The sequence below is a fragment of the Opisthocomus hoazin genome, chromosome 3 (genome assembly GCF_030867145.1).
Source record: "Opisthocomus hoazin isolate bOpiHoa1 chromosome 3, bOpiHoa1.hap1, whole genome shotgun sequence".
In the NCBI taxonomy this organism is placed as follows: Eukaryota; Metazoa; Chordata; class Aves; order Opisthocomiformes; family Opisthocomidae; genus Opisthocomus; species Opisthocomus hoazin.
Window position 1 is genome coordinate 51,323,598 of NC_134416.1, and position 24,325 is coordinate 51,347,922.

At 44.6% G+C, this 24,325-nt stretch overlaps 1 protein-coding gene across 1 annotated transcript; it reads right to left on the reverse strand.

Annotated features, from left to right (window-relative positions):
- Positions 1–918: 918 nt before the first annotated feature.
- Positions 919–24,065, reverse strand: LOC104329171 (desmoglein-2). Its single transcript, XM_075415277.1, has 15 exons — positions 23,998–24,065; positions 16,991–17,026; positions 15,960–16,094; positions 14,555–14,713; positions 14,156–14,300; positions 12,756–12,916; positions 11,787–11,921; positions 11,456–11,641; positions 10,129–10,388; positions 9,124–9,266; positions 8,223–8,450; positions 6,690–6,920; positions 5,538–5,662; positions 4,093–4,437; positions 919–1,958 (listed from the first exon to the last, which is right to left on the reverse strand). Exons 1-15 carry the CDS (start codon positions 24,043–24,045, stop codon positions 978–980), a joined length of 3,318 nt encoding a protein of 1,105 aa, XP_075271392.1. The 5' UTR covers positions 24,046–24,065; the 3' UTR covers positions 919–977.
- Between the last annotated feature and the right edge of the window lie 260 nt (positions 24,066–24,325).

Here is a 24,325-nt window from a genome sequence, read left to right on the forward strand (position 1 = left end):
CTCCGGGCACTGGGAGTTCCAGGTGCGGTCAGGGAGTGCCCGATCCGCCCAGCTCACTGCTCTTGTACAAAGACAAGGACAGCGCCAAGTAGTCCCGATCCACTGCACACCAGCCAGCTATTCTTGCAGTGCAAGCAAGAATACAATGTTGGCTGGTTCTGGGATTGCCAGGTGTGAGGGGGGGCTGCACCACCACATCTATACGCTGCAAATGCTTACGTGTTGCGTGTCAGCCTAGATCCACACCAAGTAATGGAATTTTTACATTGAGAGACCAAAAAAAAAATCGCAGCTTTTTTGCTACCTGCTCTCTTTAACCCCTGTGTTAATATGCAAGTATTGATTGCTTAACGTACAAACGCTGACACCTGAAGTTGTGACATCCCTCCAGGAGACCAACACACCACAGCCCTGAGGACGTATTGGCTTTGATGGCCTGGGCTTCTCATGCAGGAGAGATTTTTTACCAATTCACCTAGGTGCAGAGATCAGTAGCTGCAGCTCAGGAGGACCCACCCTGGGCCATGAGTTAACAGATGGCAAACACACCATGAGAAACTGATGCCCCTCAGGGGGGACTTCAGATACACAAACCTAACTTGTGCTTTGCATACTACTATCCATCACTAAGTTTTAGACTTTTCTTTCTGCTTTTCCGTATTTATGCAGCTGTGGTTATGTGGTATTATTACACTAACAATAATAAAAAGCAATTACAAAAACAGCAAACAAGGGAAAAAAAGTATTTCCTACATCTTTCCACTTCAAAAGCATCGCTGCCAATGTTGCCTAATAACAGCAGATTTCCTTACTAGCTTCTTGGTCATAATCCTTATGCAAATCCAAATGCAAACTACCACTAGCGAGTCCATGTCATTCTGAGAGCTCCAGCAAATCTGGGTCTCAAGAAAAAGCCAGAGGTGAGAAGCAAGCTGACCCAAGGGTGCCGGACCCCGCCACCCCCGCAAGGGGCCAGGCTACGAGCGAGTGTACTGCACCGTGCTGTATTTGGTGACCCTGGAAGACTTGCTCAGCGTGGCACTGGCAGGAGGAGACCCCTCTAAGTTGGAGCCCGCCTGGTTAAGCAGAGAGTCCGCTGCCTGTTCGGCTCTGCTCTGCATCCCTGAGGATGTCACCACCCTTTCATTCACCACCACGTTGTGCCCCGCCACCGAGGAGGGGAGGCTGAGCGAGCCCTGCTCTGCAGCGGGTACGAGCACCCTCTCCCGCTCCCTCACCACAACGTACTGGGAGTCAGGGAGATCCTCAACCAGCAGGGCTCCTGGCCCGGTGCCCTCTGACTTCACCATCCTCTCCGTAACCACCACGTTACTTCCGTGCGGTAAATCGGGGATTTCCACCATACCCTGCAAGCTCGATGCGGGTGCCAGCACTCTCTCTGTCACCACTACGTTCTCCTTAAACTGGGGGTCTAGAAAGACAGCGGCCGAGCGGGCAGGAGCCCCCGCGGAGTAGGATGTTTCCGTCACGGTGAAATTGGTCTCCGTGTGGGCTGTGGGAAGGGGCCGGGCGTCGTGCTGCCCAGAGCGGGATGCAAAGGTTGTTTCCGTGAGCACCTCCTTGGACATGGTGCCTTCTCCTGTGCCACCGCCCGCGAGCACTGGTGGGGCGGGCTGGAGGCGGCTGCCCGAGGCAAAGCCTTGTTCGGAGCTGGAAGCATTTTGCTGATCTAAGAACCGCGACTTCGTGTCACTAAGACCGAAACCTGATTCACTCCTGGAGCTGTCTTTCATGTTAATCTGTCTGCCTATGCATATTTCTGCTAGAGTCTTAAATTTGTCTCCTAAATCATCAAGAAAGCGGTCGTCCAGGTCACCCTCAATAAAGCTGCAGCAGCCGATGGAGCCGTGGGGGGAGCCGGACTCTCCCTGGGAATAAACCAGGAGACAGTCGTTCGCAGCTTGGGCTTCATCTTCATCCGCAAAAGAGACAGCTTTCTACAGACAGAAACCAAAAGCAAGCAAAAGTTCATTAATGCCAGCTCTAGACTTAATAAATTTGAAAATGAGGAATGCTTGGTCAAAAAGATTAAACTAAGAAAATTTAACTGAACCCACAGAAACCATCAACCCAGCAAGGGCAGTACCTAAAAGTGCTTTTTTGCTTTTTCTGAAGTTAGTCTGAACTTGACAGTACACTTGATGAGAAGAAAAATCCAAGATTAAATTGAAAACCTTCAGTACTATCACCACCTGCTGCTATTCCTACCAGGAACTGTGCCATTTGTGATACTGCTCCATCTTCACAAAGAGATTGCTTTTATTTCAGTTCAGTGAATGAACTCCACCTGTAACTACATGATTGTGGGAGAGTGCCAAAACCATGCCTGAGAGTATCCTAAGATTTAAACACACATTTAATGAGTACACGCTGACATGTTGTCACCTGCCATGGCCCTTTTCACCAGCGTAGCCTGCAGGATCACACCCAAGGAGCCCAACAGCAAACAAATCACAAAGCTAAATGGCTTGATAAGTGTGGGGACATAGTCCAGCATTTAAATTTTTTGGCTCTATGCAGGCCACTCTGCAACAAGGAGGGCTCACGGGTTCCGACTATAATGCTTCCAGCGCCAGCTCGGTCTCAACGCAGCACCTGCAATGGAGCTGCTGCCAGTGCTAGCACAAATATCCATGTACATGCTTGCACCAGCTCCAGTTCCAGGAGCGAAGACAGCCAAATCCTCTGGGCCTGCTGAACCAGCTTTACCTAATACGGTTGCTGGCTTGTGCTCAGAACCACTTTTATGCCACAACTGAAGTTTTGGAGTGCATATGAGCTCAGACATCTGCGTAATGTGGTATATATCCAGGCCCACACGGACTCTGTGTGTTTGTGTTTGAGCCTGGAAGTAGGCACATCACCCGAGATGCTTTTACAAAAATGAGCACACATCTGAAACTATTTGGTTTGGTAACTTGTCTGGGTTTGTGTGTTTTTTTGTTTTTTTTTTTTTCTTTTCCTGTAATCTGAGCTATTTTAGCCTCCTAAAGTTGTAAAGGTTACTCTACTATGACCTTTATGAAGCCCGCCTGCAGGACTTCAGCAGGCAGCTATGCTAAAAGTATGTCTTAATATTAGGAAGTGCAAAGAGTAGAAGGAAAGCAGAATTTCTACTGTTCTATCTGTTCACCCCGAAGACCAGTAGCTAGAGCACTCAGGAGATACACAAGTGTCTTCAGCTCAAATCCTTCCCTGGCCTGAGATGGTGATGCAAAGCTGCACAGCTGCTTCCCTGCAGAAGCCCATCATCAGCCAGCTCTGGGTGTGAAGATGTTTTATTTGTACAGGTGATGGACAATCTGTACACTCCCAGGCATACAGAAGTAAAACTTCCACTAGTAGCAGCTCACCCGCCTAAGGACTAATGATGTGCATTATGCAAAGAGGAACAGCTGCAGCAAGTAGGAACAGCCTACTGGTCAATAGTTAGGTCACCAAAAAAACCCCAAAAGTCATAAAGGGGCTTGCAACATGTGCCTCATACACTTCTGATGAACAGCCCTTTACCCAGGCTATGGGCCAAAGAGAGAAGGCCAGCACCATTTACTTATTCAGCTACTTTGAAAATGCAGACCCACCCTCTACTGTTTGACATGTATGGCTTATCTTTCAAAAACCTGCTTCCATTATAAAGTTTGTAGCTGTGACTCATGATGAGTTATAGGCACCTCCCTACAGGCCACTTTAATGTGCTTAAGTCCCTTAAGTCCCTTTATATCGCATAGCCTTTCTCATGGTTTATTCCTGGGCAAGGGGCTCCTCGGTCATTGCTGAATATTCTGGATCCCACTCACAGGTACCTCCCTCCAGAGAAGGGTCCCATTGTGGGAGACCTTGTAAGCACCCAATGCTACAAGACTGAGCACTGTCATGCTCTAAGTCCCACATGTGAGCCTAACCCGAAAAATCCTTAATGCCCCCAACTCCACACACACACAACACTGGCCACTGTATTAGGACTGTTTACATACACGTACCTACTCATCTGTGTTTGCAACAGCACGAACTGCATTTCACAATGCTAAGCGTAAATATCAAAATACTGTTATTTTCAGGTCGTATGCTTACGTCATTGAAGTAGTCTCTTAAAAATTCTTCATTCATGGCTCCTGCCGCTCCCACTGCGACTCCTCCTCCAGCCACCACTGTCTTGCCTTCTACACCTGCCATGCCTTCAGCCCCTCCAGCTGCCAGGGCTCCATACTCGGCAGCAGAAAGGAGACGTCTTTGCTCTTCCCATCTTTCCTTGTTAATAGTGCTGTGATGCTCTCTTATGTGAGCGGCAGAGCTGCCTCCTCCTGCTGCAGTTCCCTCTCCACTCATTCCCGCTGCTGCCACCGCTGCTGTTGCTGCTCCGACGGTCGCTCCTCTCGTGTGCTCCAGCGCAGTGGGTGGGATGAGGCTTAGCACTGGCTACATAAATAACACAAATGAGGATGCGACATGAAAGCTGCGCTGGCTAGCACATGGAACTCACCAAACCAGCAGCGGGGCTGGGTGGGACCTGGGAGGGTGCCGTCTTATGACTTGTTTGAATTTGCACTTACACATGTTGCTGCAAAGCGTAAAGGGCCTCCTGAAATAGGGTGCAGCTTCCACAACTGCGTTCCCAAGGAGGATCATGGAAATGTTTCTATAGATCCATTGTTTTCTCGAAACTCAAAGGGTTGGGAGTGAAAGCGGGGAAAAAAAAAAACCACCACCAAAAAAAGGCTTGCAAAACTCTAGGGAGCTCAGCGGTTCCAGGATAGACTGCAGAGCTTTCCCCACACACACGTGGGGGAGTGTGCACTGCCCGCTGCCTCTATGGTGCTGCCTCGCCCTTTCTTCTTCTCTAGTAGTTTGGCTTCCCTGCTAAGTTACTTGATACACCTAAATCAAAGTCTTTTACCTTACTTCTGCTCCTTTGTTACTGTGCAAAAGCATACCAGTGTCATGCCCTTTTTTGGAAAACTGGGTTTTGTAGCATAACAAGAAAAAGCAAACTTCTTTTGGCATTCACTGTTCCTTCTGTAGATTTGCACATTTTTCCTGCCCCCTTTTTTTTTTTTAAGGATTTACTCTGTTTAAGGAGGCAAATACACAGGGAAGTCATTTAAAATGCAACCTGAAACTTTAAACTAGAAGATAAGCTTTATAACCCATTATTTTACTGCTTTACTTGCTCCCAAAGAACATTCCAAGCTTGCAAATGCAAATGCTTCCCTCTTTACAGCATCAATGCTTTTCCCACACTCCTATCTCCTGCTCAGATACCATCAACATTTTCTTGCTTGCTTTCCCTTTACTTTGGGTTTTAAACAGAATGTCTGGTGTTTCTAGAGCTTCTGGTGGAATTCATCTTCCATGCATCCTTCACTGAGCCTCACAGGGTTAATTTTAATTAATGTTCATGTGCGGTTAAAATCTGCTGTACATCCCTGAAACGTCAGCCCATAATGTGGAAGAGATGTCAAGTGCCAAACCGAACACTTGGACAGAAATCAAAGAGAAATACTATTAGGTATACGTGCCTTCTCCTCGGGAGCTGCCCCTTCGCTGTTCCACTGACGCAACATTGCTTCACTGCAGTCTGGTATCGTAGCAAATCCCTTCGCTCCCGAGCCGCAGGGACACAGCAGCAGTAACAGTGGAATAACTACGGGGAAACAGCAGTTTGCCATTAGTCATGTGATGATCAGGGCCAAAGCATGCTAACAGCCAGTGCCGAAGTCTGGTCAGCTCTTGTACTGAAAGGTATCTTTACTGAGCAAGTGATCAGTATGAGGGCTGATAAAGACTGAAGACACGTTCCCAAATATTCAAGGTATTTCCTAGAAACACATGCCAGGATGGTTTCCTAGAGAGTAAACTGACAATTAACCCACCAGGGCCTCAGTCCTGCAGAGAACCACGCATGTATATAGCTATACTTCTATCAAAGATCTCATATACCAAAACCAAGCCTTAAATGTCACTGTACAACCTCAGCATTTGTAACTCCTCCTGTTCCTTTACTCCTAGATAACGACATGGCATCACGTAAATTCCACCACACCACTCCTGTGACACCTCTAGAGCGTTGCCCGGGGAACTCAAAGCAACCCAGTTTCAGAAGCAGAGTGTATTCATGTGGCATGAACTTCGTTTTGCCACAGCTAGATTGCTACTAGCACAAGCAATAAAGTATTGCCATTTTAAATGGCGCACCGGTACACTTGGCCATAGCCTGACTACAAGCATTCTTATTTTCAAGCTCCTATTTTGTTTTACCAGAGAACAACATCATGTGCTGCTCAGCACAAGGCACCAGACTTGGGACTGCAGTGAGGGAGAAGAGAGTGGAGAGAGCGCTGCGGTTTGAGTGGAAAGAGTCAGGGTTCATGTGGGGAGGTGCGGGAAACACCAAAAGGATTTCTTACTGCTTCCCCACCTACTATTTACAGTGCCATAAACAAATATTAAAGTTGTACGTGTTAATTTTAAAATGCGCAGCTTGAAATCCTTTGAGGGTGAAATGCTGATGTTACCAAAATTAGCTGGGGATTTGCCATGACTTCACACAGCCTAGGAGTTTACACAGAATATATCAAGATGATAAAATCTGGGGGCCGGACTGCTTCTTTCCTGATGCCTTGCAGACCATATTTACAGTGCTTGTGAGATAATATGAAACAACTACTTACGCAGCAAAAGTAAAAATGCCAAGATGATTAGCACAACCGCTCCTGGTCCCAGACCCACTGACGTAGTGCCAGTAATTTTCTCGTTGCACGCGCCGTCATCTGTACACTCACAAACAGTCAGTTGCAGAGACTGTCGCTCAGCACAGCTGAACCCCTGGAAATCCTCTATTAGGATGGGAACTTCAGTTCTGCCCAGCTTCAGGTTTTGTGGTGCCAGCTGTATGCTGGTGCCTGAGGCAGAAAGGGGGGGCGTTAAAGGAAAGACAAACAAGAAGTTAGTGAAGAGAAAGTTGACACTTGTAAACTACAGGAAATAAAACCTTTACAGCCTCCCAACTAGCCCCCTTCCAGTTAAGTCCAGCCAATGCAATGGAATTAAGTTTAATTACCTGCTGCTACAGTGTATGTGCTCTTATTTTTATCAAGAAATTCATGCTGGTAACAAAGCAGTCATGCTCACTTGCAGTCGCAGATAACTGCAAGAGTCTCGCACCAGCAGAGACTTCTCTTGGAAGACAGCCCAACGGTCTATACGGTACTAAACCTCACATCATCCAGATAGTTAAAGGCTGAATTCACAGATAAACAGCTCCAGCCTTTAGGACATTAATCTGTTGTAGGCCACAGGCAGAGACTGGGGAGCCAACACACCACCTGCTCCTGGGGCTGTGCCACCTCAAGGACACAACTAGGCAAGACATGACCAGATGATGTTCCCAGCTGGGGAACACCACCCTGTTTGGAAAAGCTGTGATCCCTACAATTACTGCTAGTCTGGCTGCAAGCAGGGTGAGGAAAGCTAAGCAGATTCCTTCCTGGACCTAAATCTGGACATTAGGATGACTCTGCTGATTGCTTTGCAGCATTATGCTGTAGGATTAGGGAGGACAGAATAATGAGCCTGAGAAGAAAAAAGTGTTTTCTGGTGCCTTCAATCTACCTGAAACATTTTCTTCAAGCATTTCCTGGGCTTATATGAACCGAAATGTAAGAAGAAAATGCTCACCTCATTTTGAAATACTTATTAAAATTATTCATGATTGCTGACTTATTTTTGTTCCTACCGCCCTAGACAATCTTAGACAGGTTGCATTGTATTTCTTCTTTTCAAGGCCCACTGTGCAGACAGATTTATTTTTCTCTGTAAGTTAGAACAACTGCAGACAGTAACACAACCACATCTCCAAGCTCAGTTTCAATGAAAAGCATCCTCCATCACTGCATGTTTTTTGCGGGAAGATGGGAATGGCTTGATCCCAGCACCACCTGTGAAATCCTGGGTGTCACATATGACGGTCTTTCATCAAGCCATGCAAAGACAGTCCAACTCAGAAGGCAACAGGCCCCAAAAGACATGACTGTGCTTTTATAGCCATTAGAGAGGAGGGAGCAGAATGCGAGTGTTGTGTCTTCATGCCTGACTCTGTATGTACGGGTTTTCTTGGTCTGGATCAGCCAAACTGTCAGTTTGACTGGAATTAAAAACACTAGGTCTCGAAAGAACTGAAAGTAATTAAAAATATTTTTTCTTACCATTTCTGGATGCAATTATCCAATCTCTTGCTGTCCCTTCTGGCTCATCAATGACAGTAAAGCTAAAAGGATCACTGTTTGGGTAACCATCCAAATCATGAGCTGTAACATCAACTAATTTTGCATCTGCACATATGGTCCGCACAGGGTTCACAATAACTGGGCAGTTATCATTCTCATCTTTAACTTGAATAATGATGGTGCCGGTGGCCGTTTTCTGAGGAACATCTATGATTTTAAAATATGAAAAATTAAATTGATTTGAAAAATGCAAAATTCTCATCTTTAAATAAAAAATCTTAGTATTTTCCAAAACACAGACATTGCTGAGATAAGCTCCATCAAGAGCTCTTTCAACTTATGGGAGCAGTATTTCATTCCTAATGTTAATAAACATATTCACAAAGTTCTTCTGAAGGTGAACTTTAATTATTTTAACTGAAAAAAAAAGTATTTCCTGTGTATGGTTACACAGTAACATGCAGGTTATAAAAGGAGAATTCTAATTAGATACACAAGAAGCGCAGGGAGTCTTTCTTGCTTAGCATTCAAGAAAACTTAGGACCCTGAACTCTGCTGATCAGCATATGGAGATACTGGCAATTTCTACTGTGACAAGGGATGTTCCTATCAGACTTGGCCTTTGCAAAACTTCTACAAAAAGTTCACCTCCATCTAGCCAAGGAAGAGAAATGGGCACTTCGGGAACCCACTCCAAGGTTCCTCCTATTTCAGTACGTGGCCTGTGTCTCCTCCAAACACTGAACCCATGGGAAACTGCACTAGGCGCCTGAGTTTTAGGCAGTTAAAGACAGGGAGGTTAAACCAACTATAGTTGTAGAAAGGCGAACTAAACCCTAAACAAACCAAATAGTGTGAAAACAAAACCCTCTCCACTTACCAGTAGTTATACCCAATATGGTGATAGTGTAGGTACCATTTACTACATAAGATGATTCGTAATCGATTTTTTTGGCAAGTTGGATTTCAGCCGTGACTGAGTCTATTGTGATGCAGTTTGCTGTGTCTCTTCCTTTCACGTATCTGATTAAAATTGCACATAAAGATGTACACATTTATAATGAGGAAAACAACCAGCAGCAGAAAAAGCAGCTTCACGGTATATTTACTCTTCATTTAAAGCAGAGACCAAATCCCTAGGTCTGAGGTCTGACGCTCCTGCCACTGGAATTGGTTCCAATGATAAACCTAACATTATCAACCTACCCTGAGTGCTGAAACCTGCTTTTCCTTCCAGAGCCAGGATTGCAGTGTGGAGGCATTATAAAAAGTAGACTCAGGGAGCGCGACCAGAGCAGCAGAGGTAGCTGTGCTGCCGGTCGTGGTCCTCTTCCCCTCCGTCCCTGCTCCCAGCAAAAGGTGAGCAGCAGCCACCCGGCAGATGCTGTATTACAGGTGTGGGAGAGAGGGGTCCACCGCTGGGTATGCACCTCTGCTGGTCTGCACCATTTGTAAAGCCACGGTGGCGATTCAACAACCTTTGAGCTGCAGAGCTGTGCTTCAAAATCTAAACACGCACACATGCACACGCAGACTTCTCTACTTTACACCCTTTCTGTCCAACTGCTAGGTGTTTCTGTATATTTCGTCCTAATGTTTCTGCAGACGATGAAGTCAGACAAGCAAACTGACTCTCAAAAGCAGGCAGGCATGACAAACAGCGTGCAATTTCAGCGTGAACACTCATCCCTCACCATATATGACCAAACAAGTAGGATTCTCAAGTCAGCTATTCTCCGCATAAATGATGACGTTGTTTTAGGTGTGAATTACGCGTAGTAGAAAAGGATTGGCTCTGAAATTATTTCAGTTCAATATACACATTTTTATACCGAGATGTGATTTCTGACATACTCATTTATGATGGTTATGAAAAGATTCTTACATAATGCTCTGTGCTGGTTTTCCAGTGTCTTCATCATAGGCTTGATACTGTCCAATAACCTGCCTTATCTCCAGTTTTTCACTTGCTTGAATAATTTTTGTGCCACCAGGGAATACAACACCTTCCCGCACATTAATCACATTAATTTTGATTGGGATTGTTTGTACTTTATAACTCTGTTTAATTGACTTGTGGAATTCTGCTTTGTTTGTAACAACAATGCCCAAGTTCTGGATTTGGGTTTTTTCATAATCTAGTGCCTAGAGCAATTAAAAAAAAAAGAAACAAAAACCAAAACACTCAGAACTTGAAAGAATCTGGTATATAGACAACATTCACACATTTAATATTTAAATAATACTACTTAAATAATACTATAGCATCACTATTTAAATAATAAGGTTCATTTATTTAAATATTGTTTAAATTATAGATATTCTATCCTTTAAATATTATTCAAATAATAAGGATGCTTCAGTGCAAAGAACTGTTGGTTAACATGTTACTCACAATACATAATGTTTTAACTCTTTAAAACTACAGAAGGAAGATTACTCTTCTTATTTTTAATGGACGACATCATAGGTATGTCTTTGTATTATTGAATTTAAACTATAAGGTTGGTGCAATGAGTCCTACCCACATATTCTGTCTTTACTTTCAGTGAATCAGTGCTCAACATTACTTGGCTCTTCCAATTTTTTCTTTTTTTAAACCAATTCATTTTCTGAATAACACTTACTGATTTTTTGCAAGTATTAGCTTTCAGATAAGGAAATCAGAGGAAAAAAAAAAAAGAAAAGAAAAAAGGTACTTGGGGCACTATGCATCTTCAGTTCTTGTGGACTAAAGGGTAGTGAAATTCATAAAACAGAAATTTCCATTTATGGAAAACATTTTCATAACTTCAATTTATGGAAATTCATTAAACAGTTTGTAGCCCATGGTTCATGGAGTAGGTGTTGCTTGCAGTGTTATCTGTGGTCACGGGAAATAAAGAAATCTAAAGTAAGGCCAGCAAGGAGAGCAAAAATATGGGAAAGTCTACAGCACATGTGTTAGCACTGCTGCCCAATGACAGGGAAAGGCTGGGGACTTCTGTCCCACTAGATATATCTGAGATCACACAGATTGCAAATGGTAAACCTGGATAAAATTATTATTTTGCACAAAATTACTGAATACACCAACAACGAATATGCCAAAGGAGGAGTGTCCACTATGTAAATTTACAGTTTATATACCGACTACAAATAATTTGTATGTCAACTTAAAAGGAACAAATTATTCTAACATCTAAAGAAGACTCTCTAAAGAATATACTAACCTTCACAAGAGTCAAAATTCCTTCATTTGTTTGTCTATCTGTTACTATACGAAAAAAGCCACCTTCATTACCAGAAACAAATGTAAAGTTTGCCAGCCAGTTATCAGAAAACTCTTCATCTTTGTCAAATACTTTTATTCTCATAATTTCCACATTTGCTCTGTTTTCTTCAATGCTTCCTTCAAACTGCAAATGAGAAACACCCTTCTTTAAAAAGATGTCATGATTTACCTCTTTTCACCAATGCAAGAAGGTTTGCACAACCTCATGTTAAGCAATGGGATACTGGTAGGTGTAGGAACATGCCAAATATTGTGACAAAGGTACTTACTGAACGACTTTCAACCACAGGCGGATTGTCATTGACATCCAAAATCGTGATTTCTAAAGAACATGTTGCAGCATTCCCACCTAATTCACCACCACGGTCTTTTCCTTCCACCACCAAAGAATAGCTACTTTGTGTCTGCCACAATAAGAAAAAAGTATTTAAACCAGGCCAGAAATTCCTCCTTCCCTGTATTATCTTTCCTAGATTTTGGTAGTCGGTCTCATGGCCAACTACTACGTCTCTCTGGCTAGTAGCAAAATCTCATGCACAACTACCTTGACAGGCTCTGCTGGAGTAAAACTGAGGCTCTGAAAAGGGTTTAGGGCTTTTGCATCTCCCCCCCAGAGTCAGACTGTATATACATGGCAAATAAAAAAGTTTCAGTGGCCATAAACGGGGACAGAAGCCATGACACCTGTCTGCAAGTCTGGATGGGGCTAGAGGCAGAGGTGTTGCCCTCAGCCGCAGAGCTAACATCCAGACCACCATTTGCTGGCCAGCGAAAATTCATGCAAGCACAGGTAAAGTTGCTGGTAATATGGGGCTTTCAATGCTGTTTCACAGCAGCATCCATCCTAACTCTCTGCACCTCGATTTTCACAGCAGGCTACCAAAATCTAGATGCAATCAGCAGCTTTGCAGATGGTGACCTAGGTTGTCTTTGCCATATGATCTCCAGCACAAAGAAATGAACCCTTGCTTCATGCAGCTGCTGCCTTGGCTGCACAGGAGGGACAGAAAGCAACAGCCATCGGGCTGGTGCTGCGCCAGGGAGGTGACAGGGGGAATACAACCTCGACCCCACCACCACCTCCACGCCCTAGTCCCTGGAAAACAGGCGTCAGCCAGACAAGGCTGTAACAGTGAGGGAGGCGAAGGAAGGTAAGCCCAGCAAGCATGGCTGAAGGTAATACAACAGGCATCAGAAGACTCCTATTAACAGATTAAGAATGGGAGGGTTTTTTTTACCTCTCTGTCAAGGTTTATTTTTGCTACTCGAACCTCGCCAGTATCCTTGTTCATATCGAATGCAGCACTAGGGCTTTGGGAAATGATTTTGAAAGCAATTTTGGAATTTAGGTTGTTTGGTTCATCTGCATCTGTTGCATTTACCCTCATTACAATGGTACCTGGAAAAGGCAAACAAAATATAGTATGTTTACACTGCCATGAACTGCCAAGTATTTTTACTGTAATGTCACAGATCAAGAGACTGCAGTCAGATGCACTGCACAATTTTCTGGTGCTCCTGACTTTATTTATTTAATGAATAGAGCTGGAGAAGTGTTCCTAAAATCTAAATAGTACATGTTAACAGCATATCCTCTAGCAAACAACAAGATTGTATCCACACATCGGTAACTTCTAGAATTCAATGCACCAGAATGACAGAACAGGTTGAATTCTCTCAAAAATTCTGACAGAAAACTGTAGATATCATACACAGAAGAAAGAACAAGGTTTTGAACAACAAGCTGTATTTCCCTGACACATTATTCTAAAGGGAGCGCTACTAACTCCTCTACCTGAAAGTTATTAAAACAATTGCTCTGTACTGATGACCTCCAACAGCTTCGCTCAAAATACATGGCAGTCCCCATGGTGCAACGCCCTTACACCTCACAGCATCGGCTTTTGTCCTCTGGGAAAGGGTGTACCCCAGCGTCCAGTGCCTGAGTTTGAACACTGGCTGGAATTCAGGCAAAGAAGCAATTACCACAGGGCTGCTCCTGACTTGAAAGAGAGCTCAGGGAACTCAATACCTCACCCACGCGGATGGTCAATAATTTGTTTCTTCAGATTATCGTGACATTGAAAGGGAAACAACGTCAGGTATTTATTAGGTTGTTTTCCTCCAGCTTTTCTTACCTTCTGTGAAATAATTTGTTGCTCTTATGTTTACTGACATCAGTAGGAAAACTGCCACTAACTTGTTCTGCGAGGTTTAGGCCACAGCCATACGTGCTTAACAGTGAAGCACCTCTCCAGCTCATAAAGCAGAGATTTTCATGAGCACGGCAGAGCGGAGTCTCCCCCCTCCCCGACAGGTCGGGATTGCCTGGCCAGAAGGCAGACTGCATTTCCCACGCAGTTCCTGCTGAAGGACTCTGGTCCATAGACTGGTGGTAGCTTTGACACCAAATCAAAGATGCCACAAGAGGAAGTGTTGTTCTCTGTGGCCTTTCTGTGGACGCATTCACGTCATCACACCACACAGTTTAGTCCTGAATAAAAACCTGCATTCACACATGGATAACCTGGCCTTGTTACAGCACATAAGTTGCTGCAAAGAGTATATTCACTTGCACCCCTGCATGTGTTGGGAAAAGCTAAATGAAAGAAAAAAAAAATCCTACAAATCATGTTACCTGTTTCACTTAATTCTTCAATTGAACCAACAAAAACTTCATGTGTAAACACTGGAGGATTGTCATTTATGTCCAGAATTTTAATTGGGAGGTCTATTGGCTCTTCCAGTTTTGCTCCAGTCTTATCTAGCGCATGACCTCTGAGCTGAAATAACAGAGACAGAAACAATAAGCAAATACGAGTGACTGTAGTATATATATACATATGCAGACTAGAAACATATAATGTATATAACCAAATGTAAGCATTATGTAAGTATATAAAATATGCTTATAAACATGCATACACATAGAAGTATCCAGAAACATTAAAACTAATTCAAGCAAACAAATCTGAACAAAATAAATAAAAAATGGATAGGTGGGCACCTATAAGGAAAAAGTCACTATTCAACTTACAAACAGCATTGGTGTCTTTTCTCTGTCAACCCTTCCTGTTACGTTCAGGTCTCCAGTCTTTCCATTGATAACAAATAATCCATAAGGGGGTTCTGTTACTCCTTGACCAGATATAGTGTAAGTCACCACTATCCCTGTATCTTCAAGATCAGAATGTATCTAGCAGGAATATAACAGATTAAATAGCATTTGGTAAATAAAACCACATTTAAGAGCGCAAATAAAATATTTTTGCTGTTTTTGTAATGAACAAACATAAAATATTAAACGCATGTTTTTCCTGCACTCCTTTGAGCGTGGAGATGTTGAGATGAATGCGGGAAGAGTTACATGTTCTGTCTGAGGATCTCGAGCAGGGAGATAAGGAACACAACAGGCAGTGCAACAGCTGGGAATCATGAAGAGGAGAGGACTGTGAGAAAATCAGGACTGCTTGGACAAAGGCAGCTGGATAGGATACAAGTGCAAGAAAAGGCTGGAAAACCACTGTGATAAGGTGAAAAGCTGGAGCGAGGGAAGAAGGAAACTGGCTGATCAAATGGATGGAGGCACATAAAATGCGGAGAAAGACCAAGGAAAAAAACAAGAGAGAGTCTGGAACAATTGGCTGAGCAGGGGAGATTGAAGTTACTTGGGCAAAGCCTGGAAACAAAATACAACAACGTTTTAAGGGAGATTAGACCTAAGCTAGCGAGCGTGACCAGGACTGAGGAAGTAACAGGGCAGTGGCAGAAAGATCAGACCTGGAGAGGAACAGGTAGAAGAGGCTGCATAGACTAGGGATTATACCCCTCCTCTTCTGTCAGCTAATATCCAAAACATCTGGAAAAGCACGTGTGCATTGTGACAGCACCACCACCAAGGGGCAGTCCAAGCAGAGGGTAACAGCCTGCTGCCATCTGCAGATACTTCATATGCTGAAGTGACAGGTGTGCTGAATTCAGGTTTCAAAACTTATGCTGAACCAAGTGCATATCACTATTGCACAAAAGATGACACCTCAGTTATTTTTAGCTCTGTTTCCTAAAAAAGTAGGCATGCGCAATCATGTTCAACGTACACCCTTCTGCCCAGTCACCACCAGCAGTTCTGGGACCCACTTGCCAAGTTCAAGCACAGCTGCATAGGGGTGTTGTAGCAAAAAAACTTGAAAGATCCTGCATTCCCAAATTTTTTATGAAAACTGAGGGAAAGGATGCGAGACTGAGCCAAATCAGGCTGCAAGAGCAACTCATCTGCTGAAGAAAGGAAACAGAAGGAAATGTGCCAATCTTCAACTGACATTCAACAGTCCTTTAAAATTAAAGAAATATTTGGGCAGTTGTTTAGGGCAGACACACCCTTATTTTACATCTTCATCTCTGTTTTTATGTGTATTCTGTATTTATCTCTTTGTTGGGCTTACTCTAGCGATTGGATTTTTATAGGAATTGTCCTCCTCTTCCCGTATGAAAGCTGGAGGGACTGTCCATTCTCGCTTCTGTCTGACCAGGCTGTTGGCATGAGATAACACACCGCTCCTGCCATTTCGATTATAAACCTGTGAACAAACAAGGTTGAATGTCAGCATTACATTTAGCTGTTTCAGATGCATGCTGTATTGCTGCTGTAGCCCAGACTTCTGAATAGCTTTTGCTCTTTTAGTAGCTAGCAACTTCTAAATCACGGAGCAGCATTAGCCTTCTGAGCCACAATCTCAGAGCTATATGCTCCTCAAGTGTTTGAAGAGGAAAAATACACTAGTCTTTTCATCAAGACAGAATGAGGTAAGACAGGCTTTAAACACATGAACAAGATCCCACGAGCAAGGGTTGGTAAAAATATACCTGTTCTGGAAGATCTGAGAGCTTGTCATCAGATGTGGGAAAAGATTTGGCACTAAGACCGTTTTAAACTACCACCTTTGCCTTATTACCCTGTTAGCCATCCCAACACTGCCTCGTACTCAACCTTATCTCTGAAACAGGATACGTGAATCAGGAGGCCTTATTAAACCCGTCCACCGTCTCTGCTATCCGTGCTCAATTACCCTTCACTCCCACTCTGAATGAGACCCTTTGTTCTTCTGCCCAGTTTAGTCCCTACCATATCTACTGGCTTCCAGATTAACATCTAGAAATGTTTCCACAATGAACATCTTCCACAAAATAGTAGTTGATTTCATTTACAGAGAGTTAAAAAAAGGCATATACAAGCTCAATAATTTAAAGGAAGCTCCTCAAAGTTGAACGCCACTCAGTGCGATGGATGTAGGAATCTATTCACTTACATTTCATCTTTCATTGCATTATGCAATGATCAGCTTTCATGTTTCAGAAAACGGTAAAACAAGACATTTATCAACTGAGGTAACGCACGCCTTTGATGCTTTCTCTTTGCTCAGAGAACCTTTCTTCAGACACTGATCAAGAAAAGCAGTTTTCCATTATTTCCTACCTTCACATGGAGTCCATTTCCATAATTCAAGCAGATCTGCAATGGAAGTTATGATAATCATTATTAACTCTATGCCACTTTCACAGTACTAAAACTTAACTGACATAACCTCCCCCATAAGAACAGCAAAGGAAGAGGGCATTTGACCTCTATCAATTACTATTTACTATTTGCCCATAACAGCTTCTGAAAAATTTACCCAGAACCATTCACATTAAAAACATACACTGCAATTATATAGTTCTTAAGTTTTGCACTTCTCTCTCATCAGGAAACAGATAATAAGCAATTAATCTTCCCCCCCCCTCCAAATACAGACTTTATAGTAATTTTTAAACAACCATTTTTTAGTGCTGAATAATGCTTCAGTATTCCAAAAGGATGGGAATTTGCCCTTGACTGAGGTTAGGCATTGGTTGCCAGCAGCACCCTGGAGAAACTCCCTCTTCTGGGCAAATCATGGATTACACACGCTGTGGTGGGTTACCAGCCACACCAGAGAACAAAACAGGCTAAATAACATCTAAACGCACAGACTAATCAAAACACTTGCTGAAGTGCAACCACAGAAGCAGCTCTCTACTTTGTGCCGTGCTGGGAGGATAAATGGCAAACATACACCACTTACTTGAACAAGACACACGTGCATGCTGGTAGCAGATCATGCTTGCCTGCACAAAACCTCACAGAAACACAGAGTCACAGAATGGTAGGGGTTGGAAGGGACCTATGTGGGTCATCTAGTCCAACCCTCACTCCGAAGCAGGGTCACCTACAGCAGGCTGCACAGGACTGCGTCCAGGCAGGTCCTGAATGTCTCCAGAGAAGGAGACTCCACAACCTCCCTGGGCAGCCTGTTCCAGGGCTCCGTCACCCTCAGAGGGAAGAAGTTCTTCCTCGTGTTCAGACGGAACTTCCTGTGCTTCAGTTTGTGCCCGTTGCCCCTTGTCCTGTTGCTGGGCACCACTGCAAAGAGTCTGGCCCCATCCTCCTGACACCCACCCTTGAGATATTTATAAACATTTATTAGGTCCCCTCGCAGCCTTGGGACTGTCCATTTCTTCAGGCACCAGGATAGCTATGTGTGCCCTTAAACACCTCAGTTAGGTGCCTCGTCCTAGCTGGAAGGAACTGGAACTTCAACCGAATTATCAGAGACCCTGTGTTCACGTCCACTCTGCAGCACCAAAGACTCCGCAAGCAACAAAAACCCTCAAACAGTGCAAAAATGTAGGCATTGGGAAACAGCAACAGCAAAAAGTAGGTTATTACAACATGTGAAACCAACAAAGAGAGCTTTTGAGCTTTGAATAGGCAGAGAAGAGAATACTTTTATTGTTCTCAGAAGTATTACACCTACTGACATTTTGTATCTTAGGTGGTGGGTTTTTTTTTTTTTTTGTTTGTTTGTTTGTTTTTTTTTGTTTTTTTTTTTTTGTTTGTTTTTTGTTTGTTTGTTTTTTTTTTTTTAATACTAATGCCTAAAGCAAAGCAGGCACAGAAAAGGTGATTTCTACTGAAATGACTCAGGGAGTATTTCTTTATATTCTCTTTGACAGGTTTCTAGACTTTGACTGGGCTCTCCCTGTTCATCCCTCTGACTCAGCCTTGATTGCTGCATTGATGACAGCTTTTTTTTTTTTTTAAAAAGATGTTATCTCTTTCCCATACAATGCAACAACGCAATGGATGGTATTGAGCAATGTAGCAGCCTGCTGTTTCGACTTGCACAACAGAACTGTTTTTATGGCAATTTTCCCAACGTATATATTCTGAGGACAAAACATCAGCAAGCACTAAGTTCCCTAACGGATATGCATCGTGAGGGCTACAGGATCCTACCCTTTAGACCAAGTTGTTTTCACAAATATTCTTAATCTTATTTGTTTTATTAGTTATGGATTTTCACTAGTTCACGCATTTTTAAAATTTATTTTTATGATTAATGAGATTGTACCAGCATGACTGACAGGAGAATTCTGGTTTATAGTCGAGGTTTTCCAACAGAAGCTGCGATTCTTTTGGGAGGTGAACAGTTGTCAGGATGCCATCATGAACATCCTTGTTTGTTCTTACCGGTAAACCAAAGGAGAAAGTGTTTCTGTCTGAATACTGAATGGAGACAAGAGGCACAAGGTGAGGAGTTTCCTTGTATTGGAAACCTGAGTACCACAGTATAAACAAAAGTGTCTGAAGTTCAAGAATAAGCAAGTCTTCCACTGAGATGCATATCAAGAAAGCAGAGAAAATCTCCTCAATCATTATAAACAGAAAGTCTCTCATTAAGATAACTAAAAGTAGAAATCAGTATGTTTGCTTAGTAGCAAAACAGCCTCAAAATATTCTGTTTTATTGCTAAGACAGTAAAAAATACTTCTGCTTTTGTACTTTTCAATCTATAGTCCACAGGAAATGTCTAAAGGGACTTCTAAGATATCTACAAAAGGTGTTTAAGAATGGTAATTTTATTTACAAGATGCATAAATTCATGTGGAACAAATACATAAAGAAATCCTGCATTTTTACCAAAAATTTTTGAAGGATCCAAAAATTTTAGAAAGTGGAAAAGCACTTTTCCATTAAATTTTCTTGCAGAAAAAGTAAAAAGTCGCATATCCAACAGGTGTTGAGTTCTGAACTTCTCTTTTTTTTAATATCCTAGAGCTGCCTTCTATTAAACAGCTTAGTAAGATTAGGAAAGCCCTGCCCGTCATTTGGTGCGGATCATAGCCTTGGCACAAAAAGCAGACATCTACTGATGACATCTGTCGATGACACAGCGCTAAGAAGGCACTGTCAGAAGACAACTGGACGATTACAGAAAATGAGGTGGAAAACCTGAGGCCTGAAGTAATAGAAATGGAATGAAATACTACAGGAAAGCAGCAGGAGCAGGCGAGAGGGCAGGAGAAAAAAAGGGAGTGCCTGCCGTGTACAGGGAGTGCAAGGCTGCTCTTGCCCAAATCCATGTTCATGTACAGTCAGGAAGTGACTGAAGGACAGACTTTGAACACACGGCTTAGTTTTACACGGTAAAGATGCAGACTGAGTAAGCAAGAAGGTATGTGTCCATATTTGCCACACCATGAAACAGAAAGTCCTGGGAATGGGGGCTTTCACGTATGCCATGCTGGGACCTTGCACCTCCTGTGAGTCAGCCTGGTGTTGAAGACGATGGACCAGTGAAGATCTTCCACACTTAGAGAGCAGGCTGAAGAGACTATCCACGGTTATCTACTCTACTAGTCCATATCCTAGCTCTGGGGCAAGATGAACTACATGAAGCGCTTCCTGACAACTGTTTAATCTGCTCTTAAAAAAGAGCAATGGAGGTCCTACAGCCTCACTAGCCAACCTAAGGTGGTGCCTAGCTAACCTGACAGATGGAAAAGCCTTTGATAATTTTTATCCCAATTTTATTATCCTAATTTTTAGCTCTTTGCAAGTTGATCATATTGCTCTTTGGACGAGACTCAGTTTCTGATTAAGGCACGCAAATTTACATGTCTGAATGAACACTAAATGCCTTAAACTTCTGTTATACTCAACAGAAATACAGCCAATCATAGAACAGAATCATAGAATGGTTTCGGTTGGAAGGGACCTCAAAGATCATCGAGTTCCATCCCCCCTTCCATGGGCAGGGACATCTTCCACTAGACCAGGTTGCTCAGAGCTCCATCCAACCTGGCCTTGAACACTTCCAGGGAGGGGGCAGCCACAGCTTCTCTAGGCAAATACAGGGAAGGACACTGGAAAGCAGTTCAATTTGCCCCAAAGCCAGCCCATATCTGCTATTTCTGGACTCCACTGACTGTAGCTATGACTACTTTGTAAGCCCAATATGAGAGGATTTGTGGAGCAAAGCAGTTGCTGCTGAGAACCCAACACTACACAACCCACGTTTTGTGGTTGTTACTTCAGACTGGAATTAGCCTGGTCCCACAGACCAAACACCCAGTTTCACCCAGGAGGGATCAGATTCACACACTCTGGAGATTTGCTTTGGAAGCACGATCTGATCCAACCAAATCAGTGCACTCTGCATCCACTGCATCTCCATTTACCATAACAGAAACTCAAACACCTATATCGAGATGTTTTAACCTCAAACCGAATCTCCCTCCTTGCCATGCTGATAATGCTCTCGCTGAACAGCGTAGCTCCCTTTTCTTCACAACTACCCTTCATTTATCTGCTTACCATGCATCTTACTCATTTTCTTTTCTCTGTTCTCAGTTCTTTAATCTCACTTCAAGAATCGCAAAACTGCATTTCCCTAATTCAGATTACACTTTTTGCTTTCCTCTAGTCTCTCCTAAGTAAATTCACTTTATTCTGAAGTCTGATGTCCAAAAATAATACACCACTTTAGTTCAATAGGATGGATGAAACACTAGAGCTTAAGTGTTTCTCATCTGCATTCACATCTCACCATAGTCCTGGTTCTCCCCACCTTTTTGGAAAAATATTACTCTGTTGAATCAATGCACAGATGCTTGTAAATATTATCGTGAATTCTAATATTTAATGTGTAATATTAAATATGTAATACTTCATATTATATATCATTGAATATAATCACAATACACTATATAAAATATAATATTACATAAAATATGCAATATTTAAATTTTAATTTGTAATATTTAATGTATTTCAACATGTTACTGGCAATAGAAGCTAGGCTGCTATGAATTATCTCATCTTTGCTCTTTCTAAAACTAAGCATTATATTGGGTTGGTTTTTTTTTTTTTAATTTAACTTGTTTCTATAAATTTTGAAAAGTAACTGCTACTGGCTCTGACTTTACAATAGCGATCTAATGTATCCTGGACTGAATTTCATCACACCCAGCCTAAGTCTGACATCCCAAACATCAAGGGAGAACAATTTGAGAAGACATTCGGAGAAAAAATGAGTTTTGCAACTCGACTATTAAGATTCATACATCTGTCAACTCTTCTTCCTTCATTCAAATGTAGGAAGTGTTCGCAGATCTCCTCTCTCCAGGACATGATGTCCACTCCCTCCAGTAACGGCCGGGAAACCGCCCAGCCTCTCCACCCTTGCTCGCTGTGCCCGCCCGACAGGCCCGCGGCTCGGGCAGTGCGCCCGGGACACACGCCAAGCCCAGCCCAACCCCACGGCTGCACCCGCCGTCCGGCGTGCCTGGACGTCCCCTGACACGGGTCAGAGGCAGGGACACGGGGAAAGCTGCCGCGACCTCTGCGAGGCACCCGGGACCATGAAACGGGGATGCAGCCTGCAGGCAGGGAGGGAGGGAGTGCGGATGGCCGACAGATACTTCCAGGAAAAACAGGGAGAGGAAGAACTTACAGTTAGCTCTCAACGCTCCTAAGGTAGAAGACGCTTTGGGAAGATGCCACTTTCAGACTGGTTTTGTTTTTCAGTAGTTTCTTAACATTCTGAAATTATCAGTGCCACCTCTGCACGTCACAAGATATAAATGACCCTAACCTCAGGCTCTCAGACAAGCAACTAGCCTTTCCGCCACACGGAAGTCTTTGTCCAAATTTGGGAAAAAAAGAAACCAAAACAACAACCAAACAAAAAAGGCAAAACCCAGCAGTGCCCCTCTCTCTCTCTGCTGACATCAACCAGCTAAGGCAGCTTTACTTGCTCTGCTGGTCTCTCGGACAATGAGGCCTTCAGGCACCAGACTGAGTTCACTCTCAGTGTATTGCACCCTGCCCCAGCTTTAGCTGAGACTGAGGATGATGAGTATTGAGAAAAATAAATGTCCTCTTTTCTTCAGGCAAAACCAACAGCATCCCGAGCCAGTGCGAGCCCGCAGAAAGGGACGACGGTGTGGCTTCAGGTGCTACAGAAAGAATCGGTGAAAGCTTCTGTACAGGTAGCACTCTGCCACGCTTCCCGCCGCTGTTTTGGGCAAAACAAGGACTAAACATTTTCCAACCAAACCGTAACTCCCAGCTTGCTGCGAAGAACAGGGTTAACTGTTGCTGGTTGACTTGTGGCCAACCACAGTACCCTCCACATCTATATGAAAGTTACCAGGCAACAGTATTCCAGCTAACAAGCCTTATTTTGCAGGATCTCCAGGTCAGGGAGCAAGGTCCCAATGCACAGCAGCGGCCAGCCCGCCCATGCGATGAGCCATCACTGAACCCTGCCCAGCTCCTCGGCGGCTCTCGGGCACAGCCCGTGGCCTGGCCTCCACCCTCGCCTCCGTCCCAGCAGCAGCCCGACTGCCACAGGCGTTTAGCCAGCCTGGAAAGACGAAGAGCTGAAGAACAACGCCGCAGATACGAAGGAGAGCTCCCAGTAAAATATCTAGTAACATCTAGAAAGCATCAGTCCACATCAAACCAACCAGGTGCTTTGGTCTCCATTACGAAGCACTCCTTGCTTTCAGCCTGAAACGGCATTTTAAAGGACGGAAGGTCTAAAGGCGGATGGCTAAAGAGAGCGAGGACAGGGAGGGAGGAAGCCTGAAGTGTCTTGGATTGTTAAGAATTTGGTATCATTTTTCTAAAGCAAGGAAGACTTCCTTTAACTCATACTTTATGATCCATCTTCCTTCCTGGCACTACTCCTTCAAAAAGCTAACGCGATTTATTAACACAAGTAACACGTTGGACACGAAGCCGGTAACAACATGGACTCTTCACTGCGTTCCTGTTCCTCCCGGCGCCTCAAACCCCCCCCTCCCCCCGAGACGCCGTTCCTCATCGGGCTGACCTTCGGGCAGCACACCGCCATCGCTTGCAGCCGCTCCCCAAACACAGGGCCAAAACCCGTCCCCGGCAGCCGAGCCCCGACGGGACAGGCTGCCCCCCGCGGCCGCTCACGGCTCCCCCGCGGCCCCGGGGCCGGGCGGTGCCGCCGCCGCTCCCCGCTCAGCGCCCGCGGGGCGCGCCCGCGCCTCCCTCCCCGCAGCATCCCCCGCCCGCCGCCAAGCCGCCCCTTCCCCTCGCCCCGGTACCGGGGGACCCCCCGCCCCGTCGGGGCCCGGACTCACCAGCAGCAGCGCCAGCAGCCGCACCGCCGCGGCGGGGCCCCGCGACATGCCCGCCGCCGGCTCCGCACTCTGCCCGGGACGAGGGCCACCTCCCGGGGCGGCCGGCGAGGGAAATAGAGGCGGCCCGTCGAGGGGCGCACAAGTAGCCGCCGGTGGGTGGAGTGTTCCGGGCAGGGAGCCGAGCCGCGCCGCGCCGGGAGGGGGCAGGTGGCGCCCGGCCCCGCCCGGCCCGGCGCGGCCCGGGCGGGGGGCCCGTCTGCCGCCCCGCCGCGCTCCGCCCGCGGGAGGCCGCGGCGGCTGCTGAGGGGCGGCGCAGGCCGTCGGGCGG

What these genes read in the sequence shown, in the direction of transcription:
- LOC104329171 (XM_075415277.1), bottom strand. Translation starts at nt 24,045, where the DNA reads ATGTCGCGGGGCCCCGCCGCGGCGGTGCGGCTGCTGGCGCTGCTGCTG. An exon ending in GGCTGCTGGCGCTGCTGCTG is followed by an intron (nt 17,027 to 23,997) that starts GTGAGTCCGGGC and finishes CTTCCATTGCAG; the next exon opens with ATCTGCTTGAATTATGGAAA. An exon ending in CATATTGGGTATAACTACTG is followed by an intron (nt 8,451 to 9,123) that starts GTAAGTGGAGAG and finishes TTAAAATCATAG; the next exon opens with ATGTTCCTCAGAAAACGGCC.